The sequence below is a fragment of the Lithobates pipiens genome, unplaced genomic scaffold, assembly GCF_037356315.1.
Source record: "Lithobates pipiens isolate NorthernLeopardFrog02 unplaced genomic scaffold, aLitPip1_a1.2 Scaffold_16, whole genome shotgun sequence".
Classification (NCBI taxonomy): Eukaryota; Metazoa; Chordata; class Amphibia; order Anura; family Ranidae; genus Lithobates; species Lithobates pipiens.
In genome coordinates, this window is record NW_027507748.1 from 355,397,754 (window position 1) to 355,420,496 (window position 22,743).

At 42.8% G+C, this 22,743-nt stretch overlaps 1 protein-coding gene across 3 annotated transcripts in view; it reads left to right on the forward strand.

Moving 5' to 3' along the window:
- The window catches only part of CSMD2 (CUB and Sushi multiple domains 2), a 1,348,498-nt gene that overhangs the window by 1,260,141 nt on the left and 65,614 nt on the right, over nucleotides 1-22,743 (forward strand). For all 3 annotated transcript variants that reach the window (XM_077481921.1, XM_077481922.1, XM_077481923.1), the window contains 2 exons: nucleotides 8,787-8,933; nucleotides 13,259-13,447. In XM_077481921.1, the coding sequence (XP_077338047.1) occupies nucleotides 8,787-8,933; nucleotides 13,259-13,447 (336 nt within the window). The remainder of the gene's footprint in view (nucleotides 1-8,786; nucleotides 8,934-13,258; nucleotides 13,448-22,743) is intronic.

Genomic DNA, 22,743 nt, shown 5'->3' on the forward strand with positions numbered 1-22,743 from the left:
ATGTATCTTGGTTGTAAACAGGAACCAGCTCCAAATCTGTTCATATCTAATATGAGTGAGCTGCTTTGGAAAACTATCCTTTTAGATGGTACCAGAAAGTAAATAAATAAAAAATATTTTTGACTAGCAAAAGTGTGTCCTTTCAAAAATGGGCAAGGTTGGGAATATTACGAAAAATCCCAAAGCTGCACTTTAGCAGACAGTATGCTCAGAAGAGGAGAATGGATGGTATGTAGTATATACAGAAGAGGAGTGGTAGAGTTTAGATGAGAATATGTACAGCAGAGTGTTGTGAAGTGTCTAACGTGGGGTAGCATGTGTAGGAGAGGAGTACAGAGGTTATAGTGGCATGTACTAGAGAGGAGTGATTAACAGTATGATGATGGGAAATATGTGCAGGAGTAGCAGGTATGTGCGTAGGAGGATTGGAAAGGGTAAAACAGCTGGATGGCGGTAAAGTAGAGGAGTGAAGTGGGTATGAGAAGGGCAATATGTAAGTTGAAGGCAGAATGCCCCAGTGGCAAAATGGAAGTGGGACTTACTTATTATATTAACCACTTCAGCTCTGGAAGGGTTTAACCCCTTCTTAACCAGGTCATTTATTCCGATACGCCACTACGTTAATTTAACTGACAATTGCGCAGCCGTGCGATGCTGTACCCAAGCAAAATTTATGTTCTTTTTCCCCCACAAATAGAGCTTTCTTTTGGTGGTATTTGATCACCTCTCTGGTTTTTATTTTTTGCGCTATAAACAACAAAAAACTGACAATTTAGAAAAAAAACATTATTTTCTACCTTCTGCTATAAAAAACATATAATAAAAAAAATGTAAAAAATCTAATTTCTTCATCAATTTAGGCCAATATGTATTCCGCTACATATTTTTGGTAAGCATATATTGATTGGTTTGCACGAAATTTATAGCATCTACAAACTATGGGATATTTTTATGGAATTTTTTTTCTATTGTTTTTATTACACAAATCTGACACTAAGTAACACTTTTTGGGCACCAGTGACTCCAATACAGTGATCAGTGCTAGAAAAAATGCACTGCCACTGTATAAATTATACTGGCGGGGAAGAGGTTAACATCAGGGGCTATCAAAGGGTTCCACGCTCTTAGGGAATGCCTTCCAACTGTGGAGGGAATGCATACATTGGAGGAAAGGAGAAACACAAGATCTCCATTTCCTCACAGAATGGCAGCCTGCCTTGTTTACATAGGCAGACCACCATTCCGTCTCTCCTCTGAATGACCGCGGGTGGCCTACAGCCACTGATTGGCTCCCGCTGTGTCCAATCAAATCGAGAGCGCAGCTCAGAGCTGATAACAGCGATGACATGCAGGTACATGATTTTGCACTTAAAGCGGGGTTCCACCCTAAAGTGGAACTTCCGCTGATCGGAACCCCCCACCCCCGGTGTCACAATTGGCACATTTCAGGGGGGAGGGGGTGAAGATACCTGTCAAAGACAGGTATTTACACCCACTTCCGGGCATAGACTCCCATGGGAGTCTACGCCATTTCCTGTCCTGCCGCGCTGTCTGCTGGGACACACACGGGTCTCAGAGACAGCGCGGACAATTCCTATTGCACTGTGCGACTCGCGCATGCACAGTAGGGAACCGGGAAGTGAAGCCGATTCGCTTCACTTCCTGATTCCCTCACCTAGAATGGTGGCGGCAGCAGCCGAGAGCCGAGCGATCGATCGGCCTCGGCTGCCGGCATCGCTGGAACCCGGGACAGGTGAGTGTCCATTTATTAAAAGTCAGCAGCTGTAGCATTTATAGCTGCTGGCTTTTAATATTTTCTTTGTAGGTGGAATCCCTCTTTAAGGGCCGCCCTGCTGCAGTACATGTACATGGGGCAGTCCTTAAGTGGTTAATAAGGATATTCTTCAATGGGGCTGTTCATCCCAAGAAACAGTAAAATTGGAGCTGCTATTGTTGCAGTACTCATATAGGAACTGTTTTCCCTATAAGAGAATTTAAGAAGATATAGATTCGCACATAGGAAAACAAACTGGTATCCACTTATGACCATATATTATTACTTGTTATCAGCAACACCTATCCGATGCAACATATAAATTAGTATAGCATGTACATTGATAATTATTGTTAACAACATTGGTAAGAGAAACTCTGCATAGAATTTGCTATACTATCCTTATTGTGACCAATATAGATGCTCTCGGGGTGGGGGGGGGAGGGAACTAAAGTTTATCAAGTGTTTAGGAGAGCCATAAACCTTACAGGTCAGTTTGTACATAGGGATTACTTGGTTAATAAGCTTTTGCCAATCAGAATTTTTAAAGGATGAGGGGATTTCCAATGTATAACTATTACCTTTTTGGAATAGAAGAAAAATAGACACTTTGTCAATCAAGCAAATTGGAGCCTTCCAGGCTTCTAGCTGGGTTATATATTAGGTATATTCGAAAGAGAAGTGGAAAAGTCAGTGATTTTATGTTTAATCTGAATTTATTGAAAACACAATTGGTAACATATTCAACATAGAATCATAATAAGCAGATACCAAGTCCATTCTGTTACATCGTGAAGAGGAATACTATAATACAAGCTAATACATGGAAAGGTCGGGTGATATCACTTCCACCACCAAGTATAACAATGAGATTGTGTATGAGTGAGGCAGATATGTCATTAACAAAGATTTAGAAAATCCCTTCCAATACACAGACAAACTAAAATGGAAATTATCAGACATCCCTTCTAAACAGCCAAAATGATGACTGAGAAAAGACTTGTAGAATCACTGACACCACATAGGAAAAACAGAAACACACTCCTAAACATGAAGTGAACAAAGTATAGGAGGAAAAGAAAAGGGAGGCAGGAGGGGTGGGAGGTTAGGGAAAGTGGACAAGAGGAAGGAAAAAATGGGGGGATAGAAAGAGCAAGTGAGGGATGGACAGGGTCCCAGGGGGCTTCACCAGAATGAAAAAGGATCACACCGACCATATCATTGCATAGTTTGAAGGTCTTTTCATTTATCGAAATTCTCTAAAAACCATCCAAGAGAGCTAAAAATGGTGAAACTGTTTCGTAATTTCCCAATTAATGGGCAAGGAGAATTTCCAATCGCTCAATATTTACCATCTCAGATATCCAGTTTAGGAAGGTTGGAGGCTGCGTTGGCTTCGAATGGTATAGGCTGACTGCCCAGGCCACTGTTAAGAAATGTCTCAGATTTCCCATTTTAAGTTTTCTAATAGATCTAGGAAATTCTGTACTCTGGCAGCAGAGGTTGCTTGGAACAATGAGGCCCTCGTGGCTGCTTTTTCTCATGGTCTCTCGGATACCATCAAGGATTAAATAGCAGCCCGAGATACACCCACTGAGCTGGAGAATTTAATCACGTTTTCCAATCCTCATTGACTCCAGACTCAGAGAAAGACTCTCTTTTAAGGAGCGCTTGCAGAATCTCTTGTACGTTTCTCGCTGAGCTTTGAAGTCCCACCCTTGCCTCCCTCACCTCCTGGTAACGAGTTGGTCAGTGAAGATGAACCCATGCACTTGGGCTTCACACGTCTCTCTGCAGATGATAGAACCCTTAGGAGGAGGGAGAGATTGTGCCTTTATTGTGGTGAGGCAGGTCACTTTTTAAGTCTTGTCCTACCCGTCTAGGGAATGCCCAAACATTGAGGTCCTGTCACAGACAGACCTTAGGTGGCATTGTTTTGTCCCCCATTATCCAGAAGGATAAGCCCCTGGTTTTGGTTTCTTGGGCAGGCCTAGTATCGAAGCACTCGATTCTGCTGCAGCTGCGTGACACTCCACTTGCCATTGAAGCTCTTGATGGAAGACCTCTACAAGCCATCCCATGTGACTCATGAGACTGTTCCATTGTCCATGGTCATAGGGGCTCTTCACCATGAGATAATCCAATTCCAAGTTATTTCCTCACCTAAGTTTCCGCTGGTTATTGGTTATCCTTAGTTACAGAGGCACAATCCCTCTCTTGATTGGCTCCGTGCTGAGATTCTCTCCTGGTCGCCACAATGCAGTAAGACATGCTTCCAGAAGTTAGCCAAGCTCTTGTGAACCTCTTCACTCTCCCCCGCCGTATGATTTTGGCGATGTCTTTGACAAAGGTCAAGCCGGTAGTTTGCCTCCAAACTGGTCATATGATTGCACAATTAATCTTCAACCTGGTGCAATACTCCCTCGTGGCTGGGTTTACCCTTTGTGGGTCTTGGAGGATAAGGCAGCAGAGGTGTATGTTGCAGATGCACTTTCTTGAGGTTTCATCCACAAATATTTGTCGCCTGCTGGTGCTGGTTTCTTCTTTGTGAAGAAAAAGAATAGTGAACTGAGACCTTGTATCTATTATAGGGTTCTCAATAGTTTCACGTTTAAGAATGCCTATCCGATTTCTTTGATTACGGAGTTATTTGACCATCTCAAGGGAGCAACAGTTTTCACAAAGCTTGATTTGAGAGGGGCATACAATCTTGTGAGGATTAAGGAGGGCGATGAGTGGAAAACTGCATTTAAGACCAGAACACATGCTTGACGAAGGGGTCCTGTGTGGCTCCGAAATGTTGCACTATCCTTGTTTTGTGAGCATGCAATTTACAGTTATGTGTTGTGGTTTATCTCGACAATATATTCACATTTTCTGAGTCCCTGAAGAGCGACCACACAGATGTCTGTTGTGTGCTTCAGAAACTCAGAGAGAACAATCTCTATTGTAAATTGGAGAAGTGTGAATTACATCATGAACAGGTTAAATTCCTGGTTTATGTCATTTCCACTGTTAGTTTTTCAATGGACCCAGAGAAACTTTCATCAGTCCTACAGTGGCCCCCAACCCGTGGGTTTACGTCCTCTGCAGTGTTGTCTTGGCTTTGCCAAATATTAGCGGAAGTTTATTCATAACTTCTCGTCTTTGGTCAAACCCCTGACTGATATGACCAGAAAGGACAGTAACTCACAGAGTTGGTCTCCAGAGTCCATTAAGGTCCTTGAGAGTCTCACGGCTGCCTTTGTTTCTACTCCTGTGTTGGCACATCCTGATCCTATGTTACCTTTTATCCTTGAGGATGATGCTTCTGAGACTGGAGTTGGCGCCCTTCCGTCTCAATGTCTTACCTCTGAGAGCGCTATGCATCCTTGTGTTTATTTTGAAATTTTCACCTGTGAAGTTCAATTGCAAGATTGGTGACAGAAAGCTGTTATTGATCATTTTAGCCCTGAAAGAATGGCGACATCTCCTCGAAGGTACCACTGTGCCGGTTCTCATTCTTACTGACCATAAGAATCTCACATTCTTGTCTGAGGCTAAACGTCTCTCTCCCAGAAGAATGCTCCTTTCCTGTCTAGTTTCATTTACATTGTCTCATTCTTACCCGGTACTAAGAATGTAAGGCTGACACTTTGTCATGACAATTTTCCTCCACTTCACACCAGTCTCACTTCTCCTTTGGGTGACAAAATTCTTTCTAATCAGGTCCATGCTCCTCCTGAGAAACCTGGTGACTGCTGCTTTGTCCCAGAGAGTCTCCGTACTGCCGTGCTCCAGACTTATCATTCTCCCAAGGCTTCTGGCCATCCTGGAAAGAATCAACTCTTTTGGGCCATTTCCCAACAATTCTGGTCTATGTGCTGATGTAACTGCTTTCTTAGCTGCCTGTTTTGTGTGTGCCCAGAGTAAGACTCCATGACACCTTCCAGTAGGCCTCCTACAACTCATAACCAATGGAGAGAGGCCCTGGACCCATCTGTCTATGGATTTCATTGTGGAGTTACCCAACTCCCAGGGCAACACAGTTATCCTTATGGTGGTTGACGGTTTCTCGAAAATGTCTAATTTTATCCCACTTAAGAAGTTGCCCACTTCTAAGGAACTGGCTTCCGTTTTTGTTTGGGAGGTCTTTCTCTCACATGGGCTACCTAAGGTGATTGTCTCAGACAGGGGTAGTCAGTTTGTGTCCCATTTTTGGTGAGCTTTTTGTGTATAGTTGGGAATTCAGCTTGATTTTTCCTCTTCGTATCACCCACAATCTAATGGGGCCCACAGAACGAGCCAATCAGTACTTGGAGCAATTCCTACGTTGCTATATTTCTGACCATCATAACAACCGGTCAGACCTCTTACTGTGGGCCGAGTTTTCTCACAATAGTTCCTTGAATTCTGATTCCTGATTGTCCCTGTTTATGGTGAATTATGGTTTCCAACCTTCCATGTTGCCTGACTCATTTGTTCCTACATTAGAGGAGCATCTCCATGGTCTTTGTTCCACTTGAGCACGAGTCCAGGAGGCTTTGCAACATGCTAATGATAGGTACAGACTCCATGCTGACCACAGACGACTGCCTGTGCCTTCTTACCAGGTTGGGGACAGGGTCTGGTTGTCATCTCGCAACCTCCGACTTTGAGTTCCCTCTTTGAAGTTCGCACCTCAGTTTATTGGGCCTTTCCGTATTCTTCACAGGAATAACCCAGTGGCTTACGCATTAGACCTTCCTTCTAATATGCGTATCCAAATGTATTTCATGTCTCCTTAATAAAACCCTTGGTTTGCAACCGCCTTACCACCTCGGTGCCATGTCCTCACCCTGTGCAGGTTGAGAACCATGAGGAGTATGAAGTACAGTCCATTGTTGACTCCCATAGGTTCCATGGGCACATACAGTACCTGGTGCATTGAAAAGGGTACGGTCTAGAGAAATGCTCTTGGGTCTCATCCTTGGATGTACATGCCCCTGTCCTTCCCCATGATTTCCATAGACATTTTCCCCTCAAGCCTGGTGGTCCTCTAAGGGGAGGTGGGAGGGGTCATTGAGGAGGGGGTACTCTCAGGGCTGGGCTCAGTCCTTCCTTCTCTGAGCTGGCCACTCAGCTGTTGGCTAATTGCCAGCTCCTATCTCTCCACAGTGATTCACCTGTTGATGATATCCTGCTCGTCAGTACTGCCTACTTAAGCCGTCTAGACCAGATGATCTCTGCCTTCACCTTATTCAACATCACAGAGACTATCTCCTGTGTTTCTGTTAAAGACTTGCTTGGCTGACATTTCTTCTGGCTCCAGATCCTGCTTGCTGTTCCACTATGATGATTCCTGGCTTTCTGACTTTCTGGCTTGTCTATCCTTTCAGGTTACCGAACCTTGGCTATGTTTTGACTACATTTACTTTTATTATTAAACAAGTGTGATTAAACTGTACTTCTGTCTTGGTCTGATTCAAGGCTTCTGACAAAACTAGTCTCATGTGCCCTACTAGCCAAGAATAAACAGTAAATAAGTGTAAACATGTATCCCAGTCAAAGTAATGCAGCCAAAAGCCCCATATAATCAGACAGTGCCAAATCATATGAAAAAAAAATAACACTGTTGGCTAAACACTTTGGGCATGTGGGAAAGACAAAATCCCCATATTATATAATATAAGTGGAGTGATAGCAAGGTTATTGACCCGAACACACAGAAACCCGTTGATATGGGTTTTCACCTGCCTTTCCATCTTATAAAGTTCACAAAAGTAGAATGGCAGTAAAGCATAGAGTAACGAAGACTCTGAGTGCTGCTACTTTGGCAGCTACTCTCTGCAGGAGATCACAGTAGTCTGAAATCCAGACAGATTCAGTTACTTACAGTAGTTGTATTTAAAAAATTATTTACAGACAGTAATGCATATCTGATTTAAATTGTGCTATTATATCTGCTGGAGTTCAGCTTTAAACCAAACCTCAAAATAAACATAATGATATCATTGAAAAGGCTTAGCTTAGTAATGTGTTTTTAACTACATTTGTTAGTAATTTGAAACTGTATTTCAGCTTTTTCAGTAAGAGTATAACGATATGTAAAGTATTTTAAAATTATCATATACCTTTTGTGGTCTGACTAAAGTAAACTAAAATCTTTTGCAGGATTCTGCAGTTTGCACATTGCCATCTGTTCTGTTGAACAAGCATTATATTTTTTTAAGTCACTGCTTGCAGTTTCTAGGTTTTTTTAAGGGAATGTGATTGTGAATGGTCTAATGAATGAACATATTTTAGGTCAAACTATCCTGCATAATATAATTGTTAGGCACCTTTCACGCAGGTTTTCTGGTCATGTCCACCTGTCAGTTTTTCAGGGGGACCTGATCGGAATCTGTATGTAATTCTATGGGCAGGTGGATGCAAAAGGCACGTGTATCTGTTTACATCCACCTACCTCCAAGTCTGTCTAGGTCTGAAAAAAAAAATGACTGCCTCATTTTCTATTTTTCTGGACCTAAACATGATGGATTAGGGGTAGCCTGATGTAAACAGACGCAAGTCCATTTTCTTACTGCTGCCCATAGATCCAAAGCAGGTCCGACATGAGTCCACTGTTAAAGTGCAGGCAAAAACTGAATGTCTCCAGAGTGTCACATTTATCCTGCTGAACAAAGCCTATGTAAAAGAAGAACCCTAAGAACATATGTTGATGGACTTTTGTTCGCTTCAAGCAGATTTTTTATTTCTCTACAAGTCTTTGGGATTGCAAAATCTGCTTGAAGCAGGTCAAATTCTGGTCAGAAGGAGGACAACCATAGGTCACATGCTCCTGTCAGGGAATTTTGAATGATTTCAGAAGGGTCTTAAAAGAAGTCAAACTGTTGCCATCAACACAACCCCAAGCTCATCAGCACAGGCCCCTAGCTTGATTTTTAAATGGTCAGATTGTTATCTGCAGACCTATACCACAATTTAGTGCACTTTTTTGTCTGGTTAGCTCTCATATGTTAAATAGCAGTTTAATAATATTTTCTTTTCTTAGGTCCATCTGGTCAGAGTCAACTGCTTACGTCATTAAGTGGCAACTATTCAGCTCCCATGACTTTTACTAGCACTGGAAACAAGGTTCTCCTCCGCTGGATGTCTGACCATGCCTATAGTCGAAAGGGTTTCAAAATACGCTACTCAGGTAAGAATGCTGAACCAAGCAGCTTAAAGATGTATGCAGACATGCCATAGATCAGTTTGCTATATTAAATTTGTTTCAATACTTAATACAAACTACTTAGTATTTTAGCCTTATTAAACCAAGTATAGTTATTTTTATGTCAAGTCCCCATTGTCATGTCTTTTAATGCATGCAACCATGTATAGAGAATAAATATTTTCCAAACACTTCTTTTTTTTAAAAAAAAATAATGAAAAAACACTTGGGAAATACAGTGCCTTGAAAAAGTATTCATAAACGAAAAAATGCCCACATTCTGTCATGTTATAACTAAAAACATAAATGTATTTTATTGTGATAGACCAACACAAAGTGGCACATAATTGTGAAGTGGAAAGAAACTGATAAATGGTTCTCTAATTTTTTTACAAAAAAAATCTGAAAAGTGTGCATTTGTATCCAGTCAATACTTTGTAAAACCACCTTTCACTGCAATCACAGCTGCAAGGCTTTTTGGATATATCTATACCAGCTTTGCACATCTAGAGAGTGACATTTTTTGCCCCTCCTTATTTGCAAAATAGCTCAAGCTCTGTCAGGTTGCCACAGATTTTCAATTGGATTCAGGTCTGGATTTTGACTGGGCCATTCTACCACATGAATATGCTTTGATCTAAACCATTCCATTGTGGTTCTGGCTGTATGTTTAGGGCTGTTGTCCTGCTGGAAGGTGAACCTCTGCCCCAATCTCAGGACTTTTGCCGACTCTAACAGGTTTTCTTCTAAGATTGCCCTGTATTTGGCTCCATCCATCTTCCCATCATCCCATCATCCCATCAACTCTGATCAGCTTCTCTGTCCCTGCTGAAGAAAAGCATCCCCACAAAATGATGTTGCCACCACCATGCGTTCAGAGTAATGTGAAATGTTGGTTTTCTGCCACACATAGCATTTTGCTTTTGGGCCAAAAAATTGAATTTGGTCTCATCTGACCAGAGCATCTTCTTCCACATGTTTGCTGTGTCCCCCACATGGCTTCTCGCAAACTGCAAACAGACTTCTTATGGCTTTCTTTCAACAATGGCTTTCCTCTTGCCACTCTTCCATAAAGACTGGATTTTTGGAGTGCACGACTAATAGTTGTCCTGTAGACAGATTCTCACACCTGAGCTGTGGATCTCTGCAGCTCTTCCAGAGTTGCCATTAGCCTTTTGTCTGGTTCTCTAATTAATGCTCTCGTTGTCCAGCCTGTCAGTTTAGGTGTAAAGGCATATCTTGATAGGTTTGCAGTTGTGCCTTACTCTTTCCATTTTTGGATGATGGATTTGACAGTGCTCCATGAGATGTTCAAAGCGAGGGATATTTTTTATAAACTAACCCTGCTTTAAACATCTACACAACTTTCCTGACCTGCCTGGTGTGTTCCTTGGTCTTCATGATGCTGTTTGTTCACTAAGGTTTGCTAACAAACCGCTGAGGGCTTCACAGAACAGCTGTATTTATACTGAGATTGAATTACACACAAGTGGACTCTATTTACTAATTAGGTGACGAAGGCAATGGGTTCCACTCAATTTCAGTTAGGGGTATCAGAGTAAAGAGGGCTGAATACAAATGCACACCACACTTTTCAAATATTTATTTGTAAAAAAATTGGAAAACCATTTATCTTTTTCATTTCACTTCATAATTATGTGCCACTTTGTGCTGGTCTATCACATAAAATCCCAATAAAATAAATGTATGTTTTTGGCTGTAACATGACAAAATGTGGAACATGTCAAGGGGTATAAATACTTTTTCAAAGCTCTGTAATCAGTTAATGCAAAATTCACTAAACTTTCAGTGCTGTATCTTCCTGGCCCATACATTTAAAATGGCAATGATTAAGTTATCTACACTGAATGTCATATTTGCTGCTTTATAAATATGTCCCTTAGATGTTTCACATATTTCCTATATTATCATTGTAAGCTGCCAATAGTAATTTAGTTTACTATTTACAAGGAATGTTGTGGTGTATGTATATGGGGGTGTATAAAATATATATATATATAACACAATTGTACCGTGTTTGCTTCTTGCAGTTTAGAATTGGGATGGTCACTCTGCAGAGTGACACCATGGTTTCCTACATTGCCCATGTATGCTTTTTTTGGATAGCAGCAATAATTTATATGTGATTATTAGGAGAGAGAAAGATATTGCAGTGGAGCAATTGCTTTCTTACGAGGTTCATAGATTGTCAGATCTCCAGCAAGATGGCCCCTTAATAATCCCACTGCCCACCACAGCACTAGCTGTTGACTCCTTTGAAAGCAAAGAACTGAAAAATGTATGCAAATGTGTGCTTCCTGTTCTGGAAGAAAATATGGAACAAATCCCAGAGAACCACAGGAGCAAGCTATGCAAACTGAGCTGTATTTAAAAAGTATATCAGTTATAACTCAGGTTATGTGAAAACTATTAGGTATGGGAATATGTTTGGCACAAACCTTGCATAAAATACTTGACATGGTAATGAAATATTTAAAAAAACTGCAGTTTAGATGATCTGCATATTTTGTGAGTTTTTGTCCTTGTGTACTATTGAGTTGCCCGGTGTTACCATAAGCACCACATAGCATTATTGTTACTAGGGAGGCTATTTTTTGCCTATTTGTCTTGTGTTTATTTTTTTGTTTTTGTCAGATAGATTGATCTGTTTTTAATACAACTAATACATTTTATTTGAATAGGTGAAAGGCAGAAAGACATTATTTTTGTTTTACATATTAATTCTTGTTTTATTGTGTTATGTATTTCTATTACTTACAAAGACATTGCACTAAAAATATGTTATTGTAATAAATGAGCCAAGGTGCAGTTCCCTTCAATAATGACGCACACAGCAGCTTCAAAAATTTACAACAAAGTTAAAAGAAACAAAAGAAAGACATACATTATAAAATTCGATATCATGAGGATGTGCAAACAACATATATTGCAACATCTTAAAAATAAGTTTATATGTTGTTTAAAATGGGACCTGTTAAAAGACAAGTATGGGGTTCATTCTTTTTGTAGAATCAAACTTACCTAGGTGGATGCGGCACTGGTTCAATGCTGCATCTGTCCCCCGCTGGCTCTAATACTGGGAACCGAGTGATCAATAGACATGTGCGATTCGTTTCGTACGAATCTCAAATTAGTGCGAATTTCCCTAAATTCGTACGTTCGGGAGGATCCGAAATACGAATTGCATGCGTCCGAATTTTGTACGAAATAATAATAATAATAATAAGCAGCCCCAGGAGGAAGTCAGCACAGCACAGGGATGATGGGAGCCCCTCATCTAATGAAAATTCGTATTTCGGATAGGAAATACTTCAACGGAATTTCGTATTTCGGATAAAAACCAAACTTCCATCAGCATCGACTGTCATATTGAGGTATATTTTTGCCGTTAAATTCATCGTAACGAACGTTCGTACAAGTTAACGAACCTAACGGCAATTCGTATTTCGTACGAATTGAAACGGAATTTCGGACACAAAATACGAAGTACGAATTAATTTTAATACGAACCATAACGGAACAGAACTAAACAAATTTATTGACGGCGCCCATGTCTAGTGATCAAACATCGCGATCACTCTGTTCTCAGATCTCACTGAGCAGAGAGTTGGTGACTGTCAGTCATTGTCCTCTGTGCTCAACCCCCCCCCCCCCCCCCGCTCACTGAGAGGCTGAGCCGGATGCCGGTCCAGGCATGTGGGTGGATCCCTGCTTCATTGTTGTGATCTTTCCCTAGCTTGGACCGGCTCTGTGACATGAGCCTGGAAACACGTCAACTGCACTCCTATGATCCACAGGAGAAGTACAGCCAAACAAGCTTTAAATTAAACACAAGTAGGGAAAGTCACAAGTGCCCTGATTTCACAATTTAAATAAAATATCTGTATACTAAAGATCACACTGGAAACCTTCTTGTTTTGATCTAAAAATGGCCATATATGTTTTATAAATGTTCTAATAATGAACACAGTTTTTTGAGCTTGGCTCTAGCTTAGTGCACATAAGCAAACCGACTAAATTAAACAGTGATTTCTTGACAGCATGACAAAATGCAGTTAATTGTACACGTCTTAACGTTTCCCATCATATATAGATTTAGGAAAATGTAATAATAAATACAAACATATAAGCATTTCTGAACATAAAAAAATAAGGTGTATTTGGAAATGAATTTGCAGTGTGATAAATAGGGTGTTTTTGGTTTCTATATTAAACTTTTGAATGTCCTGATTTCTGAAGAAAATTAATGAAGACCTTGATTCAACCACTTTTACTTTGTATGTTATTAGCTGCATACTGCAGTCTTCAACGTCCTCCCCTCCACGGCTCTGTCCTGGGTCCCGTCATCAGTCCACCTGGAGGAGTTATTCGCTTCACTTGCAATCCTGGCTATCGACTCATTGGAATTAACTCTGCAATGTGCTTACGCCGTCCTCAGGGCTATTATGACTGGAACTCAGAGGTGCCATTATGTCAAGGTGAGTTGGCAGAAACAACCACTAAAATGTGCCTCAAATCAATACACAATCAAATGTGGCATAAACATTTCTTGTTAACATCAGTATAGACTTAAAGCACTGTGCTAGGTCTAGCATGTTCATTTTACAGATTTAACAGCTATCTTGTGTTTGTTCTGGTAGCACAGTTTAGACATAATTGTGCAGTATTTGCCATTGCTTATTCATCATGTTTGGTCATTTCCATCAGCTTTCTTTTTTATGAGCAGTGCACTGGAAAGTGCTTCCGTTTTCTTATAAATGAATAGCATCCACTTATCAGTTAAATGTGTGTTGAAGTAACCTGCACCTGGCCTAATCATAGCATAGCAGTGCATGAGAACAAAATGTCTGCCGGTGTCTCATAGGCTTTTTTTTTTTTTGGCACAGTAAAAGACATTCTGAAAAGGACGTGCCAGCTTAAACATAGACTTCAAAAGATTCTATTTTCTTTGCCCTTGCCAGTTATTAAAGCAGAATTCCAGGCAAATATCAAAATATTAGGATCTCAGTATGCATGCATTCTTGTGTAACTGTTATGGCCACAGTAGGTCCCTATGTGCACAGTTCTGCACCTGTAACCTCCTAAAATCTTAGTATCAGTATATTTCTGTGCCCGTAAGCAGGACTGGACTGGGACAGAAATTTGGCCCTGGACTTCATCCAGACCGGCCCACTTACCTTTTGAGTGTCCCATCAGCACCCCCTTACATCAGATGATTCCCATCAGCAGCCCCCTTACATCAGATTCCCATCAGCACCCCCTTACATCAGAGTCCCATCACCAGCCCCTTTACATCAGAGTCCCATCAGCACCCCCTTACATCAGAGTCCCATCACCAGCCCCTTTACATCAGAGTCCCATCACCAGCCCCTTTACATCAGAGTCCCATCAGCACCCCCTTACATCAGATTCCCATCACCAGCCCCTTTACATCAGAGTCCCATCAGCACCCCCTTACATCAGATTCCCATCAGCAGCCCCCTTACATCAGAGTCCCATCAGCACCCCCTTACATCAGAGTCCCATCAGCACCCCCTTACATCAGAGTCCCATCAGCACCCCCTTACATCAGAGTCCCATCACCAGCCCCTTTACATTAGAGTCCCATCAGCACCCCCTTACATCAGATTCCCATCAGCAGCCCCCTTACATCAGAGTCCCATCAGCACCCCCTTACATCAGAGTCCCATCAGCACCCCTTTATATCAGAGTCCCATCACCAGCCCCTTTACATCAGAGTCCCATCAGCACCCCCTTACATCAGAGTCCCATCAGCACCCCCTTACATCAGAGTCCCATCAGCACCCCCTTACATCAGAGTCCCATCACCAGCCCCTTACATCAGAGTCCCATCAGCACCCCCTTACATCAGATTCCCATCAGCAGCCCCCTTACATCAGATTCCCATCAGCAGCCCTCTTACATCAGAGTCCCATCAGCACCCCCTTACATCAGAGTCCCATCACCAGCCCCTTTACATCAGAGTCCCATCAGCACCCCCTTACATCAGAGTCCCATCAGCACCCCCTTACATCAGAGTCCCATCACCAGCCCCTTTACATCAGAGTCCCATCACCAGCCCCTTTACATCAGAGTCCTATCACCAGCCCCTTTACATCAGAGTCCCATCAGCAGCCCCCTTACAACAGATTCCCATCACCAGCCCCTTACATCAGATTCTCATCAGCACCTGCCTTTACGTCAGAGTCCCATCAGCACCCCCTTACTTTAGAGTCCCATCAGCACCCCCTTACATCAGAGTCCCATCACCAGCCCCTTACATCAGAGTCCCATCAGCACCCCCTTACATCAGAGTCCCATCACCAGCCCCTTACATCAGAGTCCCATCAGCACCCCCTTACATCAGATTCCCATCAGCAGCCCCCTTACATCAGATTCCCATCAGCAGCCCTCTTACATCAGAGTCCCATCAGCACCCCCTTACATCAGAGTCCCATCAGCACCCCCTTACATCAGAGTCCCATCAGCACCCCCTTACATCAGAGTGCCATCAGCACCCCCTTACATCAGAGTCCCATCACCAGCCCCTTTACATTAGAGTCCCATCAGCACCCCCTTACATCAGATTCCCATCAGCAGCCCCCTTACATCAGAGTCCCATCAGCACCCCCTTACATCAGAGTCCCATCAGCACCCCTTTATATCAGAGTCCCATCACCAGCCCCTTTACATCAGAGTCCCATCAGCACCCCCTTACATCAGAGTCCCATCAGCACCCCCTTACATCAGAGTCCCATCAGCACCCCCTTACATCAGAGTCCCATCACCAGCCCCTTACATCAGAGTCCCATCAGCACCCCCTTACATCAGATTCCCATCAGCAGCCCCCTTACATCAGATTCCCATCAGCAGCCCTCTTACATCAGAGTCCCATCAGCACCCCCTTACATCAGAGTCCCATCACCAGCCCCTTTACATCAGAGTCCCATCAGCACCCCCTTACATCAGAGTCCCATCAGCACCCCCTTACATCAGAGTCCCATCACCAGCCCCTTTACATCAGAGTCCCATCACCAGCCCCTTTACATCAGAGTCCTATCACCAGCCCCTTTACATCAGAGTCCCATCAGCAGCCCCCTTACAACAGATTCCCATCACCAGCCCCTTACATCAGATTCTCATCAGCACCTGCCTTTACGTCAGAGTCCCATCAGCACCCCCTTACTTTAGAGTCCCATCAGCACCCCCTTACATCAGAGTCCCATCACCAGCCCCTTTACATCAGTGTCCCATCAGCACCCCCTTTACATCAGAGTCCCATTAGCACCCCCTTACATCAGAGTCCCATCAGCACCCCCTTACATCAGAGTCCCATCAGCACCCCCTTACATCAGAGTCCCATCACAAGCCCCATTACATCAGAGTCCCATCAGCACCCCCTTACATCAGAGTCCCATCACCAGCCCCTTTACATCAGAGTCACATCAGCACCTGCCTTTACGTCAGAGTCCCATCAGCACCCCCTTACTTTAGAGTCCCATCAGCACCCCCTTACATCAGAGTCCCATCACCAGCCCCTTTACATCAGAGTCCCATCAGCACCCCCTTTACATCAGAGTCCCATTAGCACCCCCTTACATCAGAGTCCCATCAGCACCCCCTTACATCAGAGTCCCATCAGCACCCCCTTACATCAGAGTCCCATCACAAGCCCCATTACATCAGAGTCCCATCAGCACCCCCTTACATCAGAGTCCCATCACCAGCCCCTTTACATCAGAGTCCCATCACCAGCCCCTTTACAACAGAGTCCCATCACCAGCCCCTTTACATCAGAGTCCCATCAGCACCCCCTTACATCAGAGTCCCATCACCAGCCCCTTTACGTCAGAGTCCCATCACCAGCCCCTTACATCAGATTCTCATCACCAGCCCCCTTACATCAGAGTCCCATCACCAGCTCTTTACATCAGAGTTCCACCACCAGCCCCTTACATCAGAGTTCCACCACCAGCCCCTTACATCAGAGTCCCACCACCAGCTCCTTACATCAGAGTCCCACCACCAGCTGCTTACATCAGAGTCCCACCACCAGCCCCTTACATCAGAGTCCCATCACCAGCTCCTTACATCAGAGTCCCACCACCAGCCCCTTACATCAGAGTCCCATCACCAGCTCTTTACATCAGAGTCCCATCACCAGCTCTTTACATCAGAGTCCCATCACCAGCCCCTTACATCAGAGTCCCACCACCAGCCCCTTACATCAGCTTCCCTTCAGCAGCCCCCTTACATCAGATTCCCATCACCAGCTCCTTACATCAGCGTCCTATCACCAGCCCCCTTACATCAGAGTGTCCCCCTTCCACATGTACTCACAGTTCTGAAGGCACGGCAGCCTCTCTTCTTCCTCTCTCCAGTCATGTGATAAAAAGTGATAGGGGAGAGAGGAAGGAAAGTCTGCTGACCGTGTCTATCTCCCCCTGCAGGCTGGAGGGAGCAGAAAGCCTAATGCTCTCTCCAGCATATCACGGAAACTGCTCCTCCTGACAGGAGTGAAATCGAGATCACTCACTGTCAGAGAGGAGCCGCTCCAGGACTGCACCAGACTGGCCCACTGAGCCATCGGCCCACCGGGAATCTCCCGGTAGTCCTGATGGCCAGTACATGCCTGCCCATGAGTCACAGGTGTTTGTGTAGAACAGGGGTCTCAAACTGGCAGCACTCTAGCTGTTGCAAAATTACAAGTCCCATAAGGCATTACAGTTCTGACAGTTGCAAGCATGACTCCCACAGGCAGAGGCATGATGGGACTTGTAGTTTTGAAACAGCTGAAGGGCAGCCAATTTGAGACCCATGGTGTAGAGCCTCAGCCAGCTGCATGTACACATCAATGACAGGTTGAAAGATGCCACAGCTGTACACCTGTAACTGCACATTCAATTGGTTACATGTGTACAGGAGTGGATCAGCAGCCCTACACACGAAATGGGAAGAATTAGAGCAGGGGTCTCAAACTGGTGGCCTTCCAGATGTTGGGAAACTGCAAGTCCCATCATGCCTCTGGCTGTGGGAGTCATACTTGTAACTGTCAATCTTGCAATGCCTCATGGGACTTGTAGTTTCACAACAGCTGGAGGGCCACCAGTTTGAGACCCCTGAATTAGAGCTTCATGTGCCATCATAATGTTATAGAAAACCTGATCTAAGTCTATCTGCACCACCTGCACCATTTTCAATTAAATAGTGAGATGTAAACTGGCCATTGTATGTGCAGAGTAGGATATCTGTCATTGGCCTAGAGTACTTTTTTTTATGGTAATTCAGAAAGGTAAATAAAGTGAACAGAACTATAGATGTTAAAGACATATCATGATTTTGACAAATACACAGCTGGAATAAAGGATTTATTTTAAATATTTGCCTGGATGTCTGCTTTAAGCTACAATTTAGACCATAAAATGTGATTTTTATTTTTTGTACGATTAATGCTTAAAATTTTGTAACCCATGTATTCACACATGTAATTGCTGTGCTGCAAGTTATCGTTGCTGTTTACAAGGCCGATGTTTTTTGCAGTGGTATTACTAAAACTGAACTCCAGGCACAATAAAAAAATGTGTATACATTTCTCATCATTCAGTAACACTTGCAGTATTGTTTTCTTGCCACTTAATTTGGTCCTTAGAATTTTACATCTCTGGACATCATCACAGGGTTAAAAGAAAAAAAAATCCTTATTTCAAAAACTGGTTGTGTGATTTGGTTGGGCATCCTGTGTAACTTAGTGAGACTACAACTCTCATGAGTCCCAAAGCTGCCTATGTGAGATGGTCATGGTGATGAGAGGAAGCTGGGTGGGCTGCACTTTGAGCAGTGACCAATCAGAGATCAGAGACCCCTTCTGTCAAAGCTTAAGCATTGTTGTGCCTAGTGAACTTAGCTGTGCGCTCTGAACCTCTCCTAGCTGCAATCTGTTTTCTATAACAGCATTGTCTGCATGCTGCTAGGAGGTGCTTGATTCAGAATGAAAGTTTGGCCATGAAAAAGAGAGTTGCAGAGAGTATAGTTCTGCAAATCATTCTGCCCAATGGAAACAGGTGTTGTGGCATCACCCTTGACAGTCAGACTGTAGAAGAAGGTGCTCAGGCTAGTCATACTGTACGTGGGTAGAATTTAGTTTAACATCAGTAACTTGACAGATTTTGTTAGAATGTCCTTGAAAAGTTCATATTTTAGCATTCCATTTTTGCATGCAGGAAGTGATGTAATGTTTATGACTGTGACCCTACCACATGCCTTATATATCAAATATAAAACAAACAAATGTTCACGTCAGACAGTGAACGTACTGCATATGATTAAAATTGTACCTGGCACATGGGCATTACAATAAATATGATTTTTCCCAAACTACATTCACAGTTAGAATTTTGTTTGCTAAGAAACAAGAAAAAGCTTCCATCTTTCACCTTGATTTTTCTAAATTGATCATTTCACATTAAGGGTGGCTTCATACTGTCCCACTGTGCTTTTGCTAAAGCGTGGCTACTCTGGGATTTTCGTGATGCGTTAGCTGCACTTTCCCATAGTCTACTATGAGGACCTGTGGTTTTTGTGTGGTTTCAAAAAATGCACTAAGGGCTCATTTACACTTGCTGTGGCTTCAACAAGGCTTCAGACATCCTTTCTTAAAGCTCTCTGATCGCCAGTCAAAGCTTATGTCACTAAATAAAATTGTTAGCTTACAGTCCTGTTTACACCTGCTTTTTCTTTGCTTTGCTTTGGCTTCACTTCAAAAATGTATACTCCATGTAGCTTCAGTGGTCCTTCAAAGCCTCCATAGAAGTCTATAGCAAAGCTCGCTTGAAGCCCCACTAAAACCTCACAGAAGCCTCATCGAAGCCCCATCGAAGCTCCAACAAAGCCCCACTGAAGCCTTATCGAAGCCTCATCGAAGCACCAAGCAAATGCAGATGTAAATAGGACTGTAAGCTAACCATTTTATTTAGTGACAGGAGCTTTGACTAGCATTCAGAGAGCTTTAACAAAGTCTGTCTGAAGCCATGTTTTGAAGCAAGTGTAAACTAACCCTTACATTCTTGCATGCTGCATCTTTAGTGTGCTTTCTGAAACTGCAGGTCTTCAAAAAAGTCAAAGGGAAAGTGGCACCTAACCCACACAAAAGGCGCAGCAGGGCAGCGTGAAGCCACCCTATTAGAAAATAGGACATATGTTTGGAATTAGACCAATATCAAATGAAATTCTAACTGGCTAGCTTCAGAGTCATATACCCAGAAGTATGCAGCAACCTATTTAGGCTGAGAATAGCTTAGAATCCCTCTGTAATGAAAGGAATAAGCTTGAAAGCAAATATAACTTAAAAGAAAAGATGGCATGCCCTATACTTTTAAAAGTATGATTAAATAATAAACCTGGAGTTCTACTTTAAGGGCTCAAAGCAATTGTGTCTTTGATGTGAAAATAAAGCCTTGCCAAGACCAGCAGACCATTGTAGCTAAATTTTTGCCAAACTGCCTTTTAGTTATCCATGTGTTTGGGCAAACACTTCTTAGGATTAGGATTTACCACAAATGCTTAGAAATTCCTGGATTATTATGACCACTTGTTTTTTTCTCAATATTTATGGTGTGGAGGCTTAGACACCTCAGAACTGAGGTTCTTACAAAAGCTAGGTGTAAAAAATTGCAGTGGGCAATTGTGTGTTTGTGCACATATGTGCATATATACAATATATACAGAACATACCAAAACTATTTAATGTACATGTGCTAGTGAGTAATTCATGACTTCAAAATCATATTTTGGAAATTCTTTAGAATATTATATATGAAAAATATTCTTTGTTAGTAGCAAAACATTGTCAATGCCATAATAGGAGTTTGTCTCTCCTTCTCGAGTTTTTTTTCAAGGTGTCTGCTCTACAGTTATTGTTGCTATCACTTTTCTACCTTCTTGCATTGGAATTCTGCACACTCTGCAGTCTAGACTTTAAGATCTCCCTCAGCTTTCTTTCCAGTCAGCCTGACACTGTCATAATTATCATTTCAACTGGAGGCATGAGGTGTCCCCTTATCCTGTCCAACCACTAAATTAACTGCCACTGAGAGCTGCTTGCCTTCTCGTTACCGGACCTGGCCTGGAGGAGCTGCCAAACTTTGAAAGAATAATTGAGCATTGGCCTCTCTGTGTTGTATGTGCACTTAATTCACCTTTTGTTACGTAGTTAATTTACTGAGAAATCAGACAAGCATTTCAATTGAAACCTAAATGTAAGCGGCTGCATTGTGTTTATAACTAAGTGAAAGAGGGACTGCCACTTGTTTTAATGGAAATTTCAATATGTGCTGTATTTCTACACATTTAAATTGAGCCATACCACATTCTCAGCTATAAGTAATAGGAAGCATTTTTATATCAGGCTGGGTTCACACTGATGCAAATTAGATGCAGGTTTCTCTGACAGGAGCGTGTGCCCAGCTGTCAGTGGAGCCAGTTCATTGATCACAGTGCATTGATGGCTGCTGATTGGCCAAAGCATGCACCTGACTTGTATGCTTTGGCCAATCACAGCGCGATAGGCAGTGAGAGTCATGATTGGCCAAAGGCAGGGTGCCTTTGGCCAAGCATGGCTCAGGGGCTAAGTCCACACCCCACACTATATAAGGCTGCTGCTTATATGATGGCCATATATGTTGAATGGAGATTAGGTAGGTAGGAAGTGTAGTATAATACAGTTCAGAGTATATAGTGCAGTCAGTGTAGTATATATAATACAGTGGAGAGTATATAGTGCAGTCAGTGTAGTATATATAATATGGTGCAGAATATATAGTGCAGTCAGTGTAGTATATATAATACAGTGGAGAGTATATAGTGCAGTCAGTGTAGTATATTTAATACAGTTCAAATTATATATAATACAGTGCAGAGTATATTGCACCATCAGTGTAGTATATATAATACATTCCAGAGTATATAGTGCAGTTAGTGTAGTATATATAATACAGTGAAGAATATATAGTGCAGTCAGTGTAGTATATAATACAGTGCAGAGTATATAGTGCAGAGTTTATAATACAGTTTTACTTTTTTTATTTGCACTAACATACAATTTTTCAGGACAGGCTTTCGGGTATGTCCCCTTCTTCAAGGTCCAAGCAGTACTGATTCACAATTTTTTAAGCAGAATGTTAAAAAAAAACTGTCTCTTTGATTTGACAGCTGTTAAATAGGCAACATAACCGAGTGACATAACCGAGTGACCCCACCGAGTAACCCCGTCATGTGACATCAGATGGCGTGGGGTCATCCAGTTACCTAAGCGGGTGGCCCCCGCCCTTGCCTATATAAGAGATGTCAAAGCCAAGAGACAGCAGTCCCATGGAGGCAGAGGTTTTTTTCGTCTTTTCTATTTTTCGGGTTCGCCAGGTGGCGTGATTGAAGATGGATGTACATTGCGGGATACTGTGTATCTGTGGATACAATGTACCCGATACCCATTCACATGGGGGGGTCTGAGGGTTTCCAGATTCCAATAAACACCCGACCCACAGAACCCATCAACCACCAGCTAGGGTTGTCGGGAAGAGGCCCTTGTCCCCATCAACATGGGGACGAGGTACTTTGGGGCAGCGGGGTGCAGAGCCCTCCTGCCCAAAGCACCCATCCCCCATATTGAGGACATGTGCCATGGTATGGTTCAGGAGGCACTCGCTTTCCTCCCCATCCTGACCTGCCAGGCTGCATGCTCGGGCCCCATGCCAGTTTTAAAAGAAAATTAAGGGTGGAG